Source organism: Amaranthus tricolor, chromosome 1, assembly GCF_026212465.1.
Source record: "Amaranthus tricolor cultivar Red isolate AtriRed21 chromosome 1, ASM2621246v1, whole genome shotgun sequence".
NCBI lineage: Eukaryota > Viridiplantae > Streptophyta > Magnoliopsida > Caryophyllales > Amaranthaceae > Amaranthus > Amaranthus tricolor.
The window spans coordinates 40,751,200-40,773,654 of NC_080047.1; the positions used below are offsets into that span (position 1 = coordinate 40,751,200).

Here is a 22,455-nt window from a genome sequence, read left to right on the forward strand (position 1 = left end):
CTATTGGCCATTGCATTTTTGGCACTCTCCCAAAGTCTCCAAACCGTCCACCGTGAAACATTATTTGCAAGTGCAGTTGCCTTTATAGATCCCTTAGGCAATGTTCTAGTAGCTGGTTCTTAAAGACAACTTAACTTTTGAATAATTAACTTTTTGGTTTCAATGCTTACTCTCCTACGTCGGGTCTATGCTTGTTCTGCTTCAGCTTCTTGTAAATCTGGTTCTCTTTGTTCATTGGTCTGTGGTTCTGGTTCATTGGTCTGTGGTACTGGTTGAGCTTCATGGCATTCTGGTTGAGCTTCATTTAGTTATGCTTCTGGTTGTTCACTATGTTGTTCATCATGTTCATTATGCTGCTGTTCTGGTTCATCTATAGGCTCAAATTGTGCTTGTTGTGGGTTTGAATGAGATTGACAAGTAGTTAAACTCAAGTTTAAACTGACATCTACATTCCTATATGTTTTACTTGTGTAATCTTCATAAATATCATAATCATCCATTATATCAAGGTTTTCAAAGTGAAAAATAAAAACCTCCATATCCGGGTCGGAATTCTTATCAAGGTTTGCATTTTCATCCATCTTCCTTGCTTTGATAAATCTTCAACACTTGAATGACATTGTGCATGTGTGTGAATTGTGTAAATTAGTAATGGATAGATCCTGCCCCCCCCCCCCCCCCCCCCCCAAATTACTTAACTGTTGCTTGTGGTTCTTGGTTTTTCAGAGTTGATGATTAAGATCGAGTTAGACCCTAAAGATTATGAAGTAAATGCACAAAGAGTAGAAGATGTTGTGGGGAAGAAGTGAATTGTTTATATAGACTTCAAATGTGTATCTTGATTTTGGTGGGAAACTTTATTTTTGCCTCCCAAATTTTGTTAATTTTGGTGGGAAACTTTTGTACACTTAATCCTTTTCCCATATTTTAGCTGCTGTATTGGCGGGAATTGAAAGCATTATTGTACTGTTTCCATATTTTAACTACTGTATTGGGGGCATTCAAAGCATTATTATACTGTTCTCATATTTTAGTTGCTGTATTGGGGGCATTGAAAGCATTATTGTACTGTTCCCATATTTTAGCTGCTATATAGGGTATTTGGCATTTAAAAAATCTAGCTACTGTACTGAGGGTAAAATAGTAATTTTGCACACTGAAAAGACTGTATAGGGTATTTTAATTGATTACTTTAAGATCGTAAGAGATTATTTTAAGTTTACGAGTAATCACTGTAAGACTATAAAAAGTGTGTATTTTAAAATTATTTATGATTACTTTAATTATGAATGATTACTTTAAGCCAAAAAGTGTATTTTAAGTTAGCCTAATAAAAATGGTCATCATGAGACTATTCTATGTAAAAATTAGAGATAATAAAATAATAGTAATAATATGAACTCCTCACAATTCCAAAAGAGTACCCTTTAAAATCAAATCGCTTAACTTTCTCCAACATAATTTGGGCAACCAGCCAACCCTCTTTTCTTCTTTACAAGAGGAACAAATTCTACTGTTTAACACTAGTTGTCATGGCCCAGTTTCAATCTTTCTTGTCTGCTTTCTATTCAATTCCCCATTAAAAAGTTAGACCCTTTCTTTAAAACCCATAAATTATTTTTCCTTCTTCCTCCCTAATTCCTTTATGATGTTGAATTGAGTCTAAAAATGGATACAACAACCTCAAAATATCAGACTTTTGTTGAAGGGTCATCAAAGACTAAACCTTTATCATCTTCTGGGTTATCAGATTCTTTAAATGGTCTGAAATTTGGGCAAAAAATATACTTTGAAGATGTGGGTGGAACTTCTTTAGGAATGTCTTGTTCTTCATCTTCAATATCATCTAAAAAGGGAGGAAAAGGGGTTATGCAAAGTGGGTTACCACCAAGATGTCAAGTTGAAGGTTGTAAGGTAGATCTTAGCGATGCTAAACCTTATTATTCAAGGCATAAAGTTTGTTCAATGCACTCTAAATCTCCTCTTGTAATTGTTAATGGTTTGGAACAAAGATTTTGCCAACAGTGTAGCAGGTACTTTTTTTAGCCTTTGATATTAGATAGAAGTTTATTTGGCTTAATTTAGTTTAGCTGTCCTTTTCTATTGGCACAAAATTTGTTGTTTACCAATCATTAGTGTGACCTACTCTTTGAATTTACTTTTACTATCTTTCTTTTTCATATTTAGTAATTTTTTGTTGGAGTTAAGGGAGTTTAGGGATGAATATTTGTGGTTATTTGGTAGATTTTTGATTGTTTGTCTATGGATGAAAAGTTTTGGTTTTTTCTTTCTTTGTAATTGGGTTTTGCTCTGGTGTTGTTTGGTTTGTTTTTTCTTTCTTTAGTTATTTTTATATACCGTTGAGGCGAGGTTAGGTACTTTTTAATTGGTTCATGTAGGCGGCTCCAATCTTTTCGGGTTAAGGGTTTGACATTGCTGAGATAGGTAATGTAATCTATGTTTTGAATGGTTAGGATGATGATATAATGGAGTGAATGTGAAGGATATAATGGTTGAGATTTATATATTTAAAACTTGGGATGCATTTGGGAAATGAGACATTTATTGAATGTAAACATGTTTTTTTCTTTTTTACTAATTGGGTTTTGCTCTTGTGTTGTTTGGTTTGTTTTTTCTTTCTTTAGTTTTCTTTTTTTTTTTTTTGTATACCATCGAGGTTAGGTGAGGTACTCGTCTATTGGTTCATGTAGCCAACTTCAATCTTTTGGGATTAAGGCTTTGACATTGTTGAGGTTAGGCAATGTAATCTATGTTTTGGATGATTAGGATGTTGATATAATCATATAATGGAGTGAAAGTGAAGAATATAATGGATGAGATTATTATATATTTGAAACTTGGGATGCATTTGGGAAATGAGACATTTATTGAATGTAAACATGTAAATCGATTGAGAAAGTGTTTTTATAATGTATAGTATGTGAAGTGAGGGAAGCTTCGCAATGGGTATTCTTTTGGGTGACATTATATTTTATAGGTCCATGTCCATGTGAAGGTTGAAGGTTTCATGAATAAGGATTAGAACATTAAATCCTGCTTATCGTTACAATTGATAGCAAAAGCAAGCTAAAGATCAAGTATCTGAAGGTCGTCTTTTCTTATGATAGCAGACACTTAGACGTAACCCGAAGAAAGTTCCTTACTGTAAAGGATGTTAATGCTTTTCATTGCAGTGGTTGTGAAAGCAACTGTAAGCATAGTGCAAAAATAAGGCCGCATCATCATGTCGCAACTGTATCAATGTTGGTTGCGACCGCAAAATCAGTTTTGTGACCGTGACCAAAACCATATTTTTGCATGATCGCTGTAAGTGACTGCACACATGAGCATCATTGAGAGCAATGAATTAAGTTACTTATAACTTGGAACAATAGTATATAATTAGCACTTAATGGTGGCTCGAGTTTTACCAACTGCCTTCCCCGTGTTTACCCAACTCTTTTTTCATTTGAAAGTAACTGAAAGATGTTTTGATGGTACTAAAAACTAGTTATAACTCTGCTTTTAGAGCTATTTTGTTGGTTATGTTGGTAACTTTTCATGAGCTTTCACTAAAACTTGGTAACGTACAAGCCTCTTCAGTACAATATCATTAAGTTTGTTTCTGTAATGTTCTTGGCAAGTGCATTGTATTGCTATTCAATTAGACCTATTGAATGTACATGTACGCTTTGGTAATGCATTATTATGATTGTTTGGGAGGATGATGGGATATTTGCAATTCTGGGAGTTTTAGATGTTCATTATGTAAGAATGTATCACTTTCAAGATATTGCCCACTGTTGACTTGTGAGATTCTAAAATATATCGACTTTGGGTTAAGTTTTGAGAAGAAAAAAAAACGACCCTGTTGTAGTTAAAAATATGAACATTACATTGCACATCACATTTGTCAAGCCCAATGTTTGTGGGCGTCTGATACCGAATTGGGACTCATCTAAAACACTGTTGATTTCATATAAAAAAAATATTGTTGATTTGACATACCCCCTTTATCCGCTTAAGTTTGCAACATTTCTATTTTGTTTTGTCTCATTACTTTGCAACACTTTTATATATTGGGTAATGTCCCCTATTTCTTAATATTTATGCCGTTATTCCTTGTTCATAGGGTCTGAGAGCGTACTCCCTCAATATCATATATATATATATATATATATATATATATATATATATATATATATATATATATATATATATATATAGGTAAGGAGAAATAGTGTTTGGCATTTGATCCTTTTTGAATTTTCCAAAGAATATTTTTGTTGGAGTTTGGCCAATCACAAGACTCCTGTATTCCGATATAGAGATACTTTTAATTGGGCACCACGATATTATTTTGGGACACAAATCTATTGGAGATGGCCTTTTTCTATTGAAGATGTACGTCTCGAACGTTTAGGCATATGTAAGACATTGTGTTTTTGTGGAATCTATTGGGTAGAGTTCATGTAGATGTAATGGCATATAAAATTGATTTGTTAAATCCAACCCCCAAACCGAGTCACTTAATGTGGTAAGGGAATGTTGTTAATAAACTATTTTTTGTTGATCAATGTAAAATTTATCATATACATTTTACTTATCTTTGACCTAGTGGAATTTAGCTTTACAAATACAACATTGTGGAGTCATTCAGATATATGACAAAGCAATACACCAATAATGCCTAAACCTTAGTCCTAATATATGGGATCGACTACATGAACCAACACAAATATACTGGACAATTGCATCAAATCAAGCATGTTAAAACTTAAATTACAAGGAAATATTTAAAAAAATAAAAGTTACATTGAGAACTAGGCCGGTTTGATCGGTCGGGTCGGGTTCGTGTTCAGGTGATATATAAACGGGTTAGAAACCCTTTGAACCGAACATAACCTGTTTACTTAATTGGTTGAACATCGCAACCCAAGCTAGATTTCAATCCACATAACCTATTTAGAGGTTTATGTTTTCATTTTAGAATTTTTATTATTGACACATCTTAATTTTTAGGCCTCAGTTTTATACTCTTAGTATGAGTTGTATATTTTGTATTTGCTTCGGAAAATATGAAAATACTAAATGAATTAAGTACAAATTATACTAATTGCCCATTATCAAAATTTACTCGTTTAATTAAATGGGTTATACAAGTTTTTTTAGATTTAAAATCCTGACCTTAACCTAACTCATTTTATAAACTGTTCAAGTTAGGTCGATCTATTTCCTTAATTGGGTAAGTCTCAACCCAAATCCAATTTTTTCTTATAGGTTCTGGTCAGGTTAGCTTTTGCCAGACCTCTCGAGAACTTAAGACCTTTTTTTAGCTTGAATTTGATATTGCATCCAAAGCAGTAGAAACCTTTCATTATATAGTATTTCACCCCTCTTAGTTGCCTTTGGGTATCTTAGAAATTTACTTATAGATACAATGAATACTTCACTTGACCTTGGCACAAAGCAATTATCTAGTGTTGAGACATTTTTGTAAGTGTTTGTACTTTATTAAGCCTAAAAGGTTGTACTTTATTCGGCCTCTACACTACTCGATAACTTAGAAAAGCAACTGAATGATCACATACATCTACTCTTGTATTCATGCTTTGTTGATGTGACTGAAATTTCCAAACTATGAATAGCACAATCAAATCCATAGCTTAATATGTTATTCATAATGCATTGTTCTTTGGCTGCTTCAGTCTCACCTTATTTCATGTTGTGTTAATACCGTATCTTAGATTTCATCGGCTTCCTGAGTTTGACCAAGGGAAACGTAGCTGTCGCAGACGACTTGCTGGTCATAATGAGCGTCGCAGAAAGCCACCACCCGGGTCTTTGTTATCATCACGCTTGGGCCGTCTTTCTTCATCCCTGTTTGACGGTGGGTCACCATAAGCCCTAGATTTTGGTTTTTTCGAGTTTAAATTTGTTGTAGTATTCTCTGCTTATAACTTTTTTAATGATACAAGTGCAGATAAAACCAGTAGAAGTGGCGGGTTTCTATTGGACTTCACTTCGTATTCCCGAGACTCTAAAACAGATCTGTGGCTGGGTTATAACACCTCCGAGCAGTTGTCTGGAATTCAGTCCCGGTCCAATATGTGGCCAGGTAATGTCGTCCTTCTCAAGTCTGCGTCTAGAGCGGAAAAGCCATACTATTCTCGCTTTGTTTTCAATTGATGTTTACTCTTTCCATTTACTATATCCAATTGGCGTTTACACTTTTACTATATTCCTTTTCTGTCATACCCGGTGTAGCATAATCCGCTAGCTAATTCTCCTTTTAAAATTCGGATTTCGCTTAAAATTGTTGAAAAAAAGTCCAAAACCGCTTGTAATTTGCTTTTTATGAATCACCATTTGCAGGGAGATTAGCGAATCATGTAACAGTACTCATACCCATTGACTCACAACAAACCCCTATCTTCCCACTTTCCCTTGCCCCCAACGAAAAAATTTTGTTACAGTATATGTAAATGTCAATTAGAAATGAAGCGAGTATATATGTAATGGTAATTTATAACCGAAATGCTAACTTTATTAAGATGGTTTAAGCATTCTAGGGTTCATGATTTTACATTACGGTGATCAATTTGTATGTGATTTTTTATGAGATGTCTTGTAATGAGTAATGTATTTTTGGATATTCATGAACCATGGTTATATATTTTACGCCTATACATGTTTTCAGACGATAATAAGAATCAAAAAGAAAATACATGATATAGATTTATAATTAGAGGTGTTCATTCGGGTTATCGGGTTGATTTTGGGTTAGGTGTTTTAGATCAGTTTGAAATCGGGTTTTGTGTCCATAGTGTTTTTTACATAATTGTAAATCATTTTAAAATCGGGTTAAATCAGATTCGGTTACAAGGTCGGATAAATTCCGGGGCCTGTTTTGAACACTTCTATTTATAATCATGATATTCATATGGAACATTTCTAACTTTTATTGAGTCCTCAATATCATCCTTCTTGAATTTCTGGGTGTTGGAAATTGTATCTCATTTTCCTAGCTTGTTATATATTCAGACAATTCTATGGATCCTTCCTCCAAGGTGTTTCCACAAGGCTCGGCTAGTGGTTCTGTCTTTTCTTTTCCTGCTGGAGAATGCAACACAGGGGTCTCTTCTGACTCGAGCTGTGCTCTCTCTCTTCTGTCAAATCAAAATTGGAGCTCCGGAAATCGAGCATCAGATACTGGACTAGGTAACTTGATGAACCTTGATGGAGTGACCGTCTCGCAATGTCCTGCAGCTCATACTGTTACAGTTGCACACTTGCCAAGCAGCAACTCACTGTGGGGTTTTAAGGGAAATAACGATCCTGACTGTGGTTTACAAGCTGTGCCATCCGGTCATCTGGGGCTAGGGCAAACCTCCCAGCCGCATTTTAGCGGTCAGTTTCATGGTGATCTTATGATGGAACAGGTCCCAAATGGTGGACGACATTATATGGATGTCGAGCATTCTAGAGTCTATGACTCGACTGCATCAAATCATGTCGACTGGTCACTTTGACCAATCTGGCTCGCTGCTTTGCACTGAACAAGAGCATGTTTTCTCAGTAAGTTCTATTTTCGTTGGTGTGTAACAGTCGGATATTGTTATGTAACTGTTGCCTGCACCAAAATGTTTTTAACTTGTCTGAAATAATGATTCGCTTCGTGCCACTTACGGCATTTTCTGTTCCCTAAGAAGGATCAACTTTCGACAATTTATTGTGTGTTTCTGTTTAATCGGAACTATTCCTGTTATTTTCTGAATTGTCGTTTGCTGTGTGAAATTTTATGTTCAGCACAGTAAATTGATGACGACTTTGCCCCTTCAGCACGCCTGCTTACACTTTTGGCTATGGGCTCTACACACATTCATCTATGATAGTAAACGGGACATCGATATTTATTACTTTATCACCATTTCATCGGCATTATCGTCAACTTGCACCATTCGTGAATACAAGAGATTGCTTGGGAGGAGTATGCCATTCAACATTCATTATCGCTATATATTAATTGACTTCCATGTACGCTTTTTATGAAGCACGACTTCTTTTCCTTTCGTTTACTAATGCATTACATCCGCGTGACCCAAAACGAAAGTGCATCAACTATATAATACGTAAATGCTTCACGATAAACAAGGGACTAAATATATTTTGTAATATGGTTTACACAGAAGAATAGATCCAGCGGACAACAATAACACTTACAAAGCCGATGTATTTTAGAAAAACGGAGAAACCAATTTACAAGCAATCCGACGAGAATATGCAACAAATTTAGAATAGAATGTTCTCTTGCCGCCTGCTATTTCAGTCTCGTCTCAAAAGTAACTTCATTGGCCATGCTAACTTCAATACGACCTTATCGGAGAGGCATGAGCCGTGTCCAATAAGATGCATCTTACAAGGGCATTGACTGGACCTTCTCTAAGCACCGCCCACGAGAATCAAAAGAGGTTAAGTCAAACGCAATGAATAGAATCGGGCATTTATCTTCACAACCATATTTGTTGCCGAGGTATACTGAGAAGAGATAAACCATGATCATTCCGAAATCAGCCTTTAGCTTTATCCCGTAGTCAAGAAACCACTTCAGTGGTAATCTTCGTTTAGTCCAGGGCAGTTGGAGGCGAGAGCTTCTGCGGATTCATACTAATACGAGCAGAAAATATTCCGGAGTTAGCCATGTAATAGTGTACCTTATACTGACCACATTACAACTTACGGAATAACAAAACGAGCTTTACAAACTCACCTGACACCCGCAAAAGAGGCAATAGTAATGTTCTTCTCTGAGCTTTACCAATAACTCTAGTAAATCCTGCATTATGCACCGAAACAGCCATGTAATGATTTCACAATCTAAATATAGAAACAATTCAACATCATGGAAACGTTTATTTTAAGAACATTCCCAATAGAAAAGAAAGGAGAAAGACTAACTGAAAGAAACAAAGAAAATAACAAAATAGTACTTCTAATATATTAGTTCTAAAGATGTTTTCTGGGACTGGAACCATTTGGTACCTCTCCCATTTGAGGAACTATTCCATGTCCTTTCTAAAATCCCTAATTAAGTTCGAAGCCATGGACCATAGTGTGAAAACATGACGGGATCACCATATCGCGACTGTATCGTAAATGTTTTTGAGGTTACCACGAAAAATTTGTTGTTAAAAGAATCCATAAATTTTTCCCAAAATGGGGTGCCAAAATGTCCTACACTCCTACCCGTGTCTAAGCGTCTAGGATCCGCACTTGAAGTAAATTGAAGAAAATATAGAATTTGACATTGGTGCCATTTTGATATTTTTGCTAAACCTTTGCAATTAATATTTCTTGCCTTTGACATTTAAAAATTTTCTAACTTATTTGTTGTTTTCTTCAGTTGATAATTGAAATTAAAAAAAAAAAAAGAAACTACTATACTCTAATCCTTTGCAATTAGAATTTGTTGCCTCTGACATTTAAAAACATAGAATTTGTTGCATGGTGTTCACTGCTCACTATTAAGTAGGCCCAATTACAGCATTGTTCCCTATGACTACACTTATAGAATGGTATACAAGTACAGGTATAGAACTTGAGCGATGGAAGGAAAAGGAATACCATGTCACTAGGTCGGTATTTGGAACTTCTGGTTCACTCCAGAGGGTATCAAAATTAAAGGCGTCTAAATGGATCCACTATATCCATAGTTTTAGCTTTTAAGAAAGGTGAGCGGCACTAAGGCGCAAGGGATGCAGCTCGCCTCTGGTGCGTCTTACACACGCCTTTTTGCAGTTTAAGGAAAAAAGCGAAACCAAAAACATGGAATATTTTCAATTCTTTTTAATTGTGTGCCTCCTGCTGCCACGCCTCCAGGCACTGCACTTTGCCTTGGAATCTTAAATTTGTGTTTAATTAAACATTTTGACACTAAACTTAGCCATTTTTAAACACTCAACTAAGACTATATTATATTTATATCCCATTTTTATACTACTATTAAAGCATTGTTGCACATTTCTTATATCCTTCAAATTAAACTTATATGTTAAACAGAAACAGGTGCTATATTTTGATAATTAGCCATTGCTTCCTTCAAACTATATTAGTAATACACCAAGCATCCTTCAGTAAAGCAGAGATTCATCTATTAGGCTCGTCCAAAGTTTCTAAGATTCTGATCAGCATGTGTATAACTGAACTAGAAAAAATCTCCAACTGTTTTATTAAATTAATTTTTGATCCCCCTTGCATTGTGAAATACTTCCTCCGTGACTTTTTACGCAATTCAATGTGTTAATTTGATCATTTATATATTAAGCTATGCATATCTAAAAATTATAAAAAATTAATATAATGAAAGTATACAATTAGACAATTCATTTTTTCTTACACATTAGCCGCAATATATAAAATAAGTTTGAACGATGAATAGTGTCAAAAATCGTAATGTAGCACGTATTTCACAATGGATGAAGTGTGAAACAGCTATCATAAGCAACTCCCAGATCTCTGAGGATCTGAGCTACCACAACGTTGCAGAAATAAAGATTCTAAAGGTATAACTTGAGTCCATAGTATTTAAATGTGGCTTTCCATGTGATTCATAAATATTCAATATGATCTCCAACGTCCTTAAAAGATGTTATTCAGAGCCTGAAAATGAACAAAATCTGGGCCATCTGGCCCCAATCTTCAGGTCTTGTCCACATAGGAAATGTACATGGCAGAAACACATGTCTATCCTATATTTATAGCTAATACTGTGCTGCTTGGTTGAAGGTTTCCTCACCCATACTCTTCATATTTCTCAAGGACAAGTGTCAGATCCTCAACAATATGGCATTGGTATGACATTTCAACAGCACATTTGGGCAAAAATCGTAGTGCTAACATCGACTACAATAGCGACAATAGCAACCGTATTGGAGAGGTTTTTGAGCTTACCCAAATTGAAACAATATTGCATCACTTGAATCAAATCAGAATTAAAAAGTATCCTTTCTTGATTCCAGTCCCTTCTTTAATGTGAACCACACAACTTCTAAAGGAGAATACCCAATTGAAACAAACAAGCACAGACAATGCCTTTATTCGGTCTCCACCGTGCACATATGGCTTAGTATTCAAGAGCCATAACCCGGTTATCCACCGTGCACATAGCGAACCTCGGCCATTGACACTACGTGGCATGTGCTACCTACTCCAACTCGTCATTTTACCTCGAGAATTTGTATCCATACACGGGCATCGTAAAAACTTTGAAACTTCATTTTGGGCAAGAAGTATGAAAGTTTTTCTTTTTAAACCAAAATCAGTCGGGCTCGTGTTAAATGAGTTCTAGAGTATAAGTATCACAGTGTTCTATGATCGAACAGATCCAAAATATCCAATTAAGTGAAAAAAATCTAATAACCATAGTCAAAATAAGAGCAAATACAGCTATCAACGCTCTTATCAAACTCTATTGCAATAATTCAATTCCCTAATTTCAAAATGTACAATATTTCATGAAATCATTTCACCAAATAAATTCCCAACTCCTCAATATGCAACCTAAATTGGATACAAAGATTCTTGTATGAGACAATCTCACCGTGAGACGCGCTTTATACATGGATTAAATAATCCATCGGCATATGGAGTTTGTGTTTTGAGATTGTCTCACCGTGAGACGATCTCTCACCAAAAAAAGCTCAATTGGATATTTCAATCATTGTACTTCATATCACATAACATGAATTTGCACCCAAAAAAAATCTCATCACATGAACAAAAACTGAAAAAGCTAAACATTTAACTTCAAGCTACTATATTTGCCAATGATAGTCTCCAAGAATCATACCTCTTCAGTAATCACTTCCTCTTCCTCTTCCTCTTCCTCATCATCTCCACCATCATCGTCCTCGTCCTTCTCGTGCTCGATTTCTGGCTCTCGATTCTCCAAGTGATCAAGCGCCGCCTTCGCCTTATTATAGTTAATCACAACCCTCTTACTCTTCCAATGTAATTTCTGACGAACCCCAAAATCCTCCAATGTTGCTTCCTCCATTTTCTTCCTCGACTCCACTTTATCTTTCTCTCTTCTCGCCCGTTCCTTAGCTGGGTCTTCCCTTCCAATCCCAGCCCTAGAACGCCGAATCTGAAGCCCAATAGGCTCCTCTCGGCCCACGGAGCCTTCCTTACCCAACCCTTTTCCTGGGGTATACCCCATTTGCTTCAACAATTTAAACCCAATATTGGATTGGGGGATTGCTGATTGTAAATTTTCTAGGGTTTTCTCATCTTCTAGTTGTTGCTTCCTCTCTTTTTCGATCCTTTTCTGTTCCTGCCAGTTGTGGAATTTGGGTTTCTTCTTTAGAGATTGTTCAGAAGAATATTGAGTAGTTTTTGGGGGAAGTTTTTTGGGTTTTGAGAGTTGAGAGGGTTCTGAAGGAAGAAACTTGGAAAGGTCTCCCAAGTAATCTTCATCTTCATCTTCAAATTCTTCTGATTCTTGTTGTTTTTGTTTGTCATGGATTGATTTTGCTTCCGCCATTGTTATTGAGAAGGATGAACTTTGTTGAAGGTTGAATTGGACTTGAATATAGTGACAGTATAAAGATGAATCGCCGGTGGTAGAGTTTCATCAAGGTGACTACATCAAATAGGGAGAAAAATTGAACAAAATAATTGTTTTTTTAAAATTTCCAAAATAAGTTTAGGAAAATTTAAAGTTTCAATATAAATGTCTCTATGTCCGAGCCTAAAGTCAATATTTGTCGAATAAAAGGGAAACAATGTCATAACATATAAAATTTACAAAAAATATTACTTGTCTTTCGTTGTTGATAAGATCGAACTAGCATTCATATGTTTTTTCCGTCCCCTTAAACTTTATGATGTATCTTTTTTTGTTCGCTACAACGAACAAAGTAAAGAAATTTCTAGAGCAAACAAACCCTGACCTTAAGCTCGAACATAAAGACGTTCTTTTTGGGAATTAAAATTTTCGATTCTTATTTTGGAAATTTATTTAAAAAAACTTTATTCTATTCAAAATTTCAAATAGTGATGTAGGATTTCTTTGATAAAAAGATATGCATTAAAATTTTTTTAACCTTTTTCCTACAATAATACATACTAGTAAGCATACGGATTTTACACAACCACGTGAGCCACCACTCTCTCCCCTTTCAAGAAAACCGCCCTCACAACCACCTTCCAACCTTCTCTCCCTTGCCGTACCTTTCCCACGACCTTGCCTTGCCACGTCTTGTCCTTACTCTTCGCTCTCTGTCACAAATGAACAACACCTCGTTTGTTTAGTGGTCGTCGAATGAGTTTTATTGGTTACAATGGTGACGCAAGTAGCATTATTTAGGATGGTGATGGGTTGTGGTGGCATGGGTGTTGACTTTTGAAGGTGTCAAGGGTTGTGCAAGGGTGAGGTGGTTAGGCATATTGGTGGTGGGTGTTGATGAAGGCGGTGGTGATATTGGGGCATAGGGAATGTCGAGGGATTGAAAGGGTTAAGAAAAAATTGAACTCAAAAACTTTCTTGAGGAGTGTAGTATTTGCTTCAACTAAGACGATCTAATGAATAGATATCAATAGGATTTATTTTCATAGAAAAAAAATAAGATAAAATAAGTGCAACAGTATTGAAAACGATCGCCAATTACTTACGATGTTAAGAACAAACAACAATGAGCAAAATTAAGTTTGACAAAGTAACAAACAAGGACACAAAGATTTAAGGAGGTTCACCCAATGATGGCTACGTCCTCCGTGGTGTGTAGTTTATGTTTATATTATATCAAATGAATACAAACAATACTTCAATATGAAGAATTACAATTGAGATAGAGATAACAACAATAGGCTATGTGTTTGGCTTAAGGGTTGTGTTTGATGTGTTTTGCATACATGAAGTGTGGGTATGAGAGCCCTATTTATAGTGCTAGGTACTTGAAGATGAATGGCTCACATAAATACATAGTTAATTTAGGGTAATGAATACTATGAAATAACTCTAAGAACTTGAAAAGGCATTATCTCAAGAGTCACACACATGAGACTCTTCACCTTAATCTTCATTAACACCAATAATTCCCATGAATACTCTTCACCTTATTACACCCTTTTGGATTCCACAACTCAAGAGTCACACACATGAATTCAACCCTTTAATGTGCACTCAAGTCACACATTAGTATAGTATCATTTATAATCACATTAGTATACTACCATTCATAACAATCTCCACCTTGACTTGAGTTCACCCAAGTCACAATATTCATCAATCCACTTCATATTCAAAAAACATACACACCTCAAAATGCCCAAGAGGGCATTATCTCAAGCAAGGAGCTAAACCTACCAAGTCAACACATAACTCAAACTTGGTAGTAGGTAATGACTTTGTCATCATGTCGGCCGGATTTTCCGTAGTGTCAATTTTCTTCAATAACACCCTTTTGTGCTCAACTTCATCCCGGATAAAGTTATACTTAATGTCAATATGCTTGGACCTTCTATGAAATGTATTTTGATTTCTAGCCAAATGTATTGCACTTTGACTATCACAATGCACACTTACCTCACACACCTTATTGCACATTTCACCAACAAGACCTTTAAGCCATTTTGCTTCCTTGAATGACTCGGCCACGGCTATGTACTCCGCTTCGGTTGTAGAAAGAGCAACCACATCTTGCAAAGATGATTGCCAACTAATCGCCGAACCACTCAAAGGAAACACGAACCCATTTGTGGACTTTCTATTATCTAGATCACCACCATAATCCGAGTCACAAAACCCGGTTAGCTCACTTGAATTTTTCCCATACATGAGACAAACATTTGAAGTATCTTTCAAATACCTCAATAGCCATTTTAGTGCCTCCCAATGTCCCTTACCCGGATTAGACATATATCTACTCACCAAACTCACCGCATGAGCAATGTCGGGCCTAGAGCATACCATAGCATACATAACGCTACCAACGGCACTAGTGTATGGAATTCTTACCATTTGCTCTTCTTCCTCTTTTGTTTGTGGACACAAATTCTTGGACAATTTTAAATGAGAAGCAAGAGGAGTAGACACACCTTTAGCATCATCCATGGAGAAACGTTGAACAACTTTCTCAATGTACTTCCTTTGACTAAGGTATAAGACACCCTTAGCCCGATCTCTCAAAATCTCCATCCCAAGAATCTTCTTGGCTTCACCAAGATCTTTCATATCAAATTCACTTGAAAGCAACTCTTTCAAGTCCTCCACCTTAAGCAAAGAGCTACATGCTACTAGCATATCATCAACATATAAGAGCAAATATAGTAAAGAACCATCTTCAAATTTCTTAAGATAAACACAGCTATCATAAGAACTTCTAACAAAATCATGTGAAATCATAAAGGAATCAAACCTTTTGTACCATTGCCTTGGAGATTGCTTCAACCCATACAATGACCTCTTCAATCTACACACATGATTCTCCTTACCGGCTACCTCAAAACCTTCCGGTTGCTTCATAAAGATTTCTTCTTCAAGCTCACCGTGAAGAAAAGCCGTCTTTACATCCAATTGATGTAACTCCAAATCCTCCATCGCCACCAAAGCAAGCAATGCCCTAATAGAAGAGTGTTTCACGACCGGAGAGAAAACTTCGTGAAAATCAATACCCTCAATTTGAGAGTATCCCTTTGCAACAACCCTTGCTTTGTAGATGGGAGGAATATCACTAGAAGGACCCTCCTTCCTCTTGAATATCCACTTGCACCCCACAATCTTCTTTTTCTTTGGTGCAACAACGATATCCCAAGTTCCATTCTTCGCAAGAGATTCCATCTCTTGTTTCATAGCAATCAACCACTTGCTTGAGTCATTTGAGGCCATAGCCTCCTTGTACGTACTTGGTTCATTTAACCCTTCGACTTCGCTAGCAATGTTGAGAGCATAAACAACATAATCACACTCTTCAATGTACCTCCTTGGAGCCACGATCTTCCTTCTTTGCCTAGTTGTGGACAAAGGAGGAGACCTTTGTTGAACATCATCATTTTTCTCATTATCAATATTGGAGGATTCAACCTCTACTTGTGCTTCATTATCATCATTATTAAAAGGTTTTTCAACATTAGATATAAGCATGTTATCTTCATCAAAAACAACATCTCTAGAAACAATAATTTTCTTTGAATCATTACACCATACCCTATACCCCTTTACACCCACTCCATACCCCACAAAGATACCTTTTCTAGCCCTAGGTTCTAACTTACCATCATTTACATGAATATAAGCTGGACAACCAAAAATTCTAAGACTAGAATAGTTTACCGGAGTGTTGTACCATACCTCTTGTGGCGACTTGAACTTCAAGGCGGTATGAGGTGAACGGTTGATCAAATAACATGCCGTAGCCACCGCTTCGGCCCAAAATTGTTTCCCCAAATTTGCTTGATTTAGCATGCATCTTGCCCTTTCCAATAACGTTTTATTCATCCTCTCCGCAACACCATTTTGTTGAGGACGACCTGCACAAGTTCTATGTCTAACAATACCTTCATTAGAACAATAATTGAGAAACTTGCTATCAACAAATTCAAGACCATTGTCGGTTCTCAAGGTCTTGATGCTCCTACCGGCTTTCTTTTCAATCATCTTCTTCCATTCCAAGAAGACATCAAAAACTTCATATTTATGTTTTATAAAATAACACCAAACTTTCCTAGAGTAATCATCAATAAAGGTCGACATGTAGCTACAACCACTAAGGGAGGGCGTTCGAGAAGGCCCCCACAAGTCGGAATGGACATAATCTAATATCCCCTTAGTGTTGTGGATGGCGGGTTTAAAACTAACTCTCTTGTGTTTCCCATAAACACAATGTTCACAAAAACCAAGGTTCCCAGAATTTTTCCCATTAAATAAACCTTGTTTAGAGAGTTCAAACATACCTCTTTCGCTCATGTGACCAAGCCTTAAGTGCCAAAGTTTGGTGTCACGATCGGACATTGTGCTTGTGGATACATTCGCCGAGCCAAGAATGGTTGAACCTTGAAGAGCATACAAACTCCCATTCAACCTCCCCTTCATCACCACTAGTGAACCCTTGGCTACCTTCATAACTCCACCTTCACAAGTGATTCTACACCCGATCTTATCAAGAGTACCCAAAGATAAAAGATTCTTTTTCAAGCCCGGGACATACCTTACATCGGTTAAGGTCCTCACAATCCCATCAAACATTTTAATTTTAATGCTCCCAATCCCAACAACCTTACATGTGGTGTTGTTTCCCATGGTAACATTTTCCCCATCAACACTTTCAAATGTATGGAAGAAAGTTTTGTTGGGAGTCATGTGGAATGTGCACCCCGAATCAAGAATCCATTCATTATTACCTTTGTACTCATGAGTGGCAACAAGAACATCGCCATCATCACTATCATTCACATAACTAGCATTGGCATTGCTAGTTCCTTCCCTTGCCTCTTCTTCTAGCTTTCTCTTAAGCTTCCAACAATCCTTCTTGATGTGGCCCTTAAGCTTGCAATAGTTACAAGTCTTATTTTTGTTTGGCCTTACAGACTTGGACCTTCCTTTACCCTTGTTTCCACTCCCACTAGTGGAACCTTTCTCTTGTGACCTCCCTCTTACAAACAAACCGTCACTAGCATTGCTTGGTGACTTTTGTGACAATTGTGTATCAATGAGATCCCTTTGAGTCAAGGCATTCTTCACATCATCACTACTCAAATTATCTCTACCATAAAGTAGAGTTTCTCTAAAATTTTTATAAGAAGGGGGTAAATAACATAAAAGATAAATTGCCAAGTCTTCATCATCAAGCTTAACATCAATGTTTTGTAAATCCATAACAATGGAACAAAACTCATCCAAGTGAGGTTTTAAAAGTTTACCTTCCTCCAAGCGTAAGTCGTAGAGTCTACTCTTCAAAAGTAGCCTATTGGTAACACTCTTGGCCATGTAGAGTGATTCCAATTTCTCCCATATACTCTTGGTTGTTGTTTCTTTAACAACCTCTCTTAGAACTTCATTGGATAAGCATAATTGGATTGCCGATAACGCCTTTGTGTCTATCTCTTCCCATCTCGATGCGGACATTCCTTCCGGCATCTTCTCTACACCATCAATCGCCTTGTGCACACCATTTTGAATCAAAATGGCTCTCATTTTGACTTGCCATAAGCCAAAGTTTACATTCCTATCAAACTTCTCAATATCGAGCTTCATTGTAGTCATGATTTTCAAGTAATAATTTCTTAAAACACCGCAAAATAATCTTGGCTCTGATACCAATTGAAAACGATCGCCAATTACTTACGATGTTAAGAACAAACAACAATGAGCAAAATTAAGTTTGACAAAGTAACAAACAAGGACACAAAGATTTAAGGAGGTTCACCCAATGATGGCTACGTCCTCCGTGGTGTGTAGTTTATGTTTATATTATATCAAATGAATACAAACAATACTTCAATATGAAGAATTACAATTGAGATAGAGATAACAACAATAGGCTATGTGTTTGGCTTAAGGGTTGTGTTTGATGTGTTTTGCATACATGAAGTGTGGGTATGAGAGCCCTATTTATAGTGCTAGGTACTTGAAGATGAATGGCTCACATAAATACATAGTTAATTTAGGGTAATGAATACTATGAAATAACTCTAAGAACTTGAAAAGGCATTATCTCAAGAGTCACACACATGAGACTCTTCACCTTAATCTTCATTAACACCAATAATTCCCATGAATACTCTTCACCTTATTACACCCTTTTGGATTCCACAACTCAAGAGTCACACACATGAATTCAACCCTTTAATGTGCACTCAAGTCACACATTAGTATAGTATCATTTATAATCACATTAGTATACTACCATTCATAACAATCTCCACCTTGACTTGAGTTCACCCAAGTCACAATATTCATCAATCCACTTCATATTCAAAAAACATACACACCTCAAAATGCCCAAGAGGGCATTATCTCAAGCAAGGAGCTAAACCTACCAAGTCAACACATAACTCAAACTTGGTAGTAGGTAATGACTTTGTCATCATGTCGGCCGGATTTTCCGTAGTGTCAATTTTCTTCAATAACACCCTTTTGTGCTCAACTTCATCCCGGATAAAGTTATACTTAATGTCAATATGCTTGGACCTTCTATGAAATGTATTTTGATTTCTAGCCAAATGTATTGCACTTTGACTATCACAATGCACACTTACCTCACACACCTTATTGCACATTTCACCAACAAGACCTTTAAGCCATTTTGCTTCCTTGAATGACTCGGCCACGGCTATGTACTCCGCTTCGGTTGTAGAAAGAGCAACCACATCTTGCAAAGATGATTGCCAACTAATCGCCGAACCACTCAAAGGAAACACGAACCCATTTGTGGACTTTCTATTATCTAGATCACCACCATAATCCGAGTCACAAAACCCGGTTAGCTCACTTGAATTTTTCCCATACATGAGACAAACATTTGAAGTATCTTTCAAATACCTCAATAGCCATTTTAGTGCCTCCCAATGTCCCTTACCCGGATTAGACATATATCTACTCACCAAACTCACCGCATGAGCAATGTCGGGCCTAGAGCATACCATAGCATACATAACGCTACCAACGGCACTAGTGTATGGAATTCTTACCATTTGCTCTTCTTCCTCTTTTGTTTGTGGACACAAATTCTTGGACAATTTTAAATGAGAAGCAAGAGGAGTAGACACACCTTTAGCATCATCCATGGAGAAACGTTGAACAACTTTCTCAATGTACTTCCTTTGACTAAGGTATAAGACACCCTTAGCCCGATCTCTCAAAATCTCCATCCCAAGAATCTTCTTGGCTTCACCAAGATCTTTCATATCAAATTCACTTGAAAGCAACTCTTTCAAGTCCTCCACCTTAAGCAAAGAGCTACATGCTACTAGCATATCATCAACATATAAGAGCAAATATAGTAAAGAACCATCTTCAAATTTCTTAAGATAAACACAGCTATCATAAGAACTTCTAACAAAATCATGTGAAATCATAAAGGAATCAAACCTTTTGTACCATTGCCTTGGAGATTGCTTCAACCCATACAATGACCTCTTCAATCTACACACATGATTCTCCTTACCGGCTACCTCAAAACCTTCCGGTTGCTTCATAAAGATTTCTTCTTCAAGCTCACCGTGAAGAAAAGCCGTCTTTACATCCAATTGATGTAACTCCAAATCCTCCATCGCCACCAAAGCAAGCAATGCCCTAATAGAAGAGTGTTTCACGACCGGAGAGAAAACTTCGTGAAAATCAATACCCTCAATTTGAGAGTATCCCTTTGCAACAACCCTTGCTTTGTAGATGGGAGGAATATCACTAGAAGGACCCTCCTTCCTCTTGAATATCCACTTGCACCCCACAATCTTCTTTTTCTTTGGTGCAACAACGATATCCCAAGTTCCATTCTTCGCAAGAGATTCCATCTCTTGTTTCATAGCAATCAACCACTTGCTTGAGTCATTTGAGGCCATAGCCTCCTTGTACGTACTTGGTTCATTTAACCCTTCGACTTCGCTAGCAATGTTGAGAGCATAAACAACATAATCACACTCTTCAATGTACCTCCTTGGAGCCACGATCTTCCTTCTTTGCCTAGTTGTGGACAAAGGAGGAGACCTTTGTTGAACATCATCATTTTTCTCATTATCAATATTGGAGGATTCAACCTCTACTTGTGCTTCATTATCATCATTATTAAAAGGTTTTTCAACATTAGATATAAGCATGTTATCTTCATCAAAAACAACATCTCTAGAAACAATAATTTTCTTTGAATCATTACACCATACCCTATACCCCTTTACACCCACTCCATACCCCACAAAGATACCTTTTCTAGCCCTAGGTTCTAACTTACCATCATTTACATGAATATAAGCTGGACAACCAAAAATTCTAAGACTAGAATAGTTTACCGGAGTGTTGTACCATACCTCTTGTGGCGACTTGAACTTCAAGGCGGTATGAGGTGAACGGTTGATCAAATAACATGCCGTAGCCACCGCTTCGGCCCAAAATTGTTTCCCCAAATTTGCTTGATTTAGCATGCATCTTGCCCTTTCCAATAACGTTTTATTCATCCTCTCCGCAACACCATTTTGTTGAGGACGACCTGCACAAGTTCTATGTCTAACAATACCTTCATTAGAACAATAATTGAGAAACTTGCTATCAACAAATTCAAGACCATTGTCGGTTCTCAAGGTCTTGATGCTCCTACCGGCTTTCTTTTCAATCATCTTCTTCCATTCCAAGAAGACATCAAAAACTTCATATTTATGTTTTATAAAATAACACCAAACTTTCCTAGAGTAATCATCAATAAAGGTCGACATGTAGCTACAACCACTAAGGGAGGGCGTTCGAGAAGGCCCCCACAAGTCGGAATGGACATAATCTAATATCCCCTTAGTGTTGTGGATGGCGGGTTTAAAACTAACTCTCTTGTGTTTCCCATAAACACAATGTTCACAAAAACCAAGGTTCCCAGAATTTTTCCCATTAAATAAACCTTGTTTAGAGAGTTCAAACATACCTCTTTCGCTCATGTGACCAAGCCTTAAGTGCCAAAGTTTGGTGTCACGATCGGACATTGTGCTTGTGGATACATTCGCCGAGCCAAGAATGGTTGAACCTTGAAGAGCATACAAACTCCCATTCAACCTCCCCTTCATCACCACTAGTGAACCCTTGGCTACCTTCATAACTCCACCTTCACAAGTGATTCTACACCCGATCTTATCAAGAGTACCCAAAGATAAAAGATTCTTTTTCAAGCCCGGGACATACCTTACATCGGTTAAGGTCCTCACAATCCCATCAAACATTTTAATTTTAATGCTCCCAATCCCAACAACCTTACATGTGGTGTTGTTTCCCATGGTAACATTTTCCCCATCAACACTTTCAAATGTATGGAAGAAAGTTTTGTTGGGAGTCATGTGGAATGTGCACCCCGAATCAAGAATCCATTCATTATTACCTTTGTACTCATGAGTGGCAACAAGAACATCGCCATCATCACTATCATTCACATAACTAGCATTGGCATTGCTAGTTCCTTCCCTTGCCTCTTCTTCTAGCTTTCTCTTAAGCTTCCAACAATCCTTCTTGATGTGGCCCTTAAGCTTGCAATAGTTACAAGTCTTATTTTTGTTTGGCCTTACAGACTTGGACCTTCCTTTACCCTTGTTTCCACTCCCACTAGTGGAACCTTTCTCTTGTGACCTCCCTCTTACAAACAAACCGTCACTAGCATTGCTTGGTGACTTTTGTGACAATTGTGTATCAATGAGATCCCTTTGAGTCAAGGCATTCTTCACATCATCACTACTCAAATTATCTCTACCATAAAGTAGAGTTTCTCTAAA

The 22,455-nt window shown here is 36.9% G+C and overlaps 3 protein-coding genes across 3 annotated transcripts; 1 reads left to right on the forward strand and 2 right to left on the reverse strand.

The window, feature by feature from the left end:
- Window positions 1-1,436: 1,436 nt before the first annotated feature.
- On the forward strand, window positions 1,437-7,777 carry LOC130815618 (squamosa promoter-binding-like protein 17). Its single transcript, XM_057682109.1, has 4 exons — window positions 1,437-2,033; window positions 5,748-5,890; window positions 5,984-6,118; window positions 7,045-7,777. The coding sequence occupies exons 1-4, from the start codon at window positions 1,669-1,671 to the stop codon at window positions 7,530-7,532; spliced, it is 1,131 nt and encodes a 376-aa protein (XP_057538092.1). The 5' UTR covers window positions 1,437-1,668; the 3' UTR covers window positions 7,533-7,777.
- A 363-nt stretch (window positions 7,778-8,140) lies between these two features.
- Window positions 8,141-12,682, reverse strand: LOC130815624 (uncharacterized). Its single transcript, XM_057682116.1, has 3 exons — window positions 11,849-12,682; window positions 8,771-8,836; window positions 8,141-8,667 (listed from the first exon to the last, which is right to left on the reverse strand). Exons 1-3 carry the CDS (start codon window positions 12,539-12,541, stop codon window positions 8,608-8,610), a joined length of 819 nt encoding a protein of 272 aa, XP_057538099.1. The 5' UTR covers window positions 12,542-12,682; the 3' UTR covers window positions 8,141-8,607.
- On the reverse strand, window positions 12,544-20,811 carry LOC130810814 (uncharacterized). Its single transcript, XM_057676940.1, has 4 exons — window positions 19,421-20,811; window positions 14,751-16,166; window positions 13,204-13,278; window positions 12,544-12,640 (listed from the first exon to the last, which is right to left on the reverse strand). Exons 1-4 carry the CDS (start codon window positions 20,809-20,811, stop codon window positions 12,544-12,546), a joined length of 2,979 nt encoding a protein of 992 aa, XP_057532923.1.
- Between the last annotated feature and the right edge of the window lie 1,644 nt (window positions 20,812-22,455).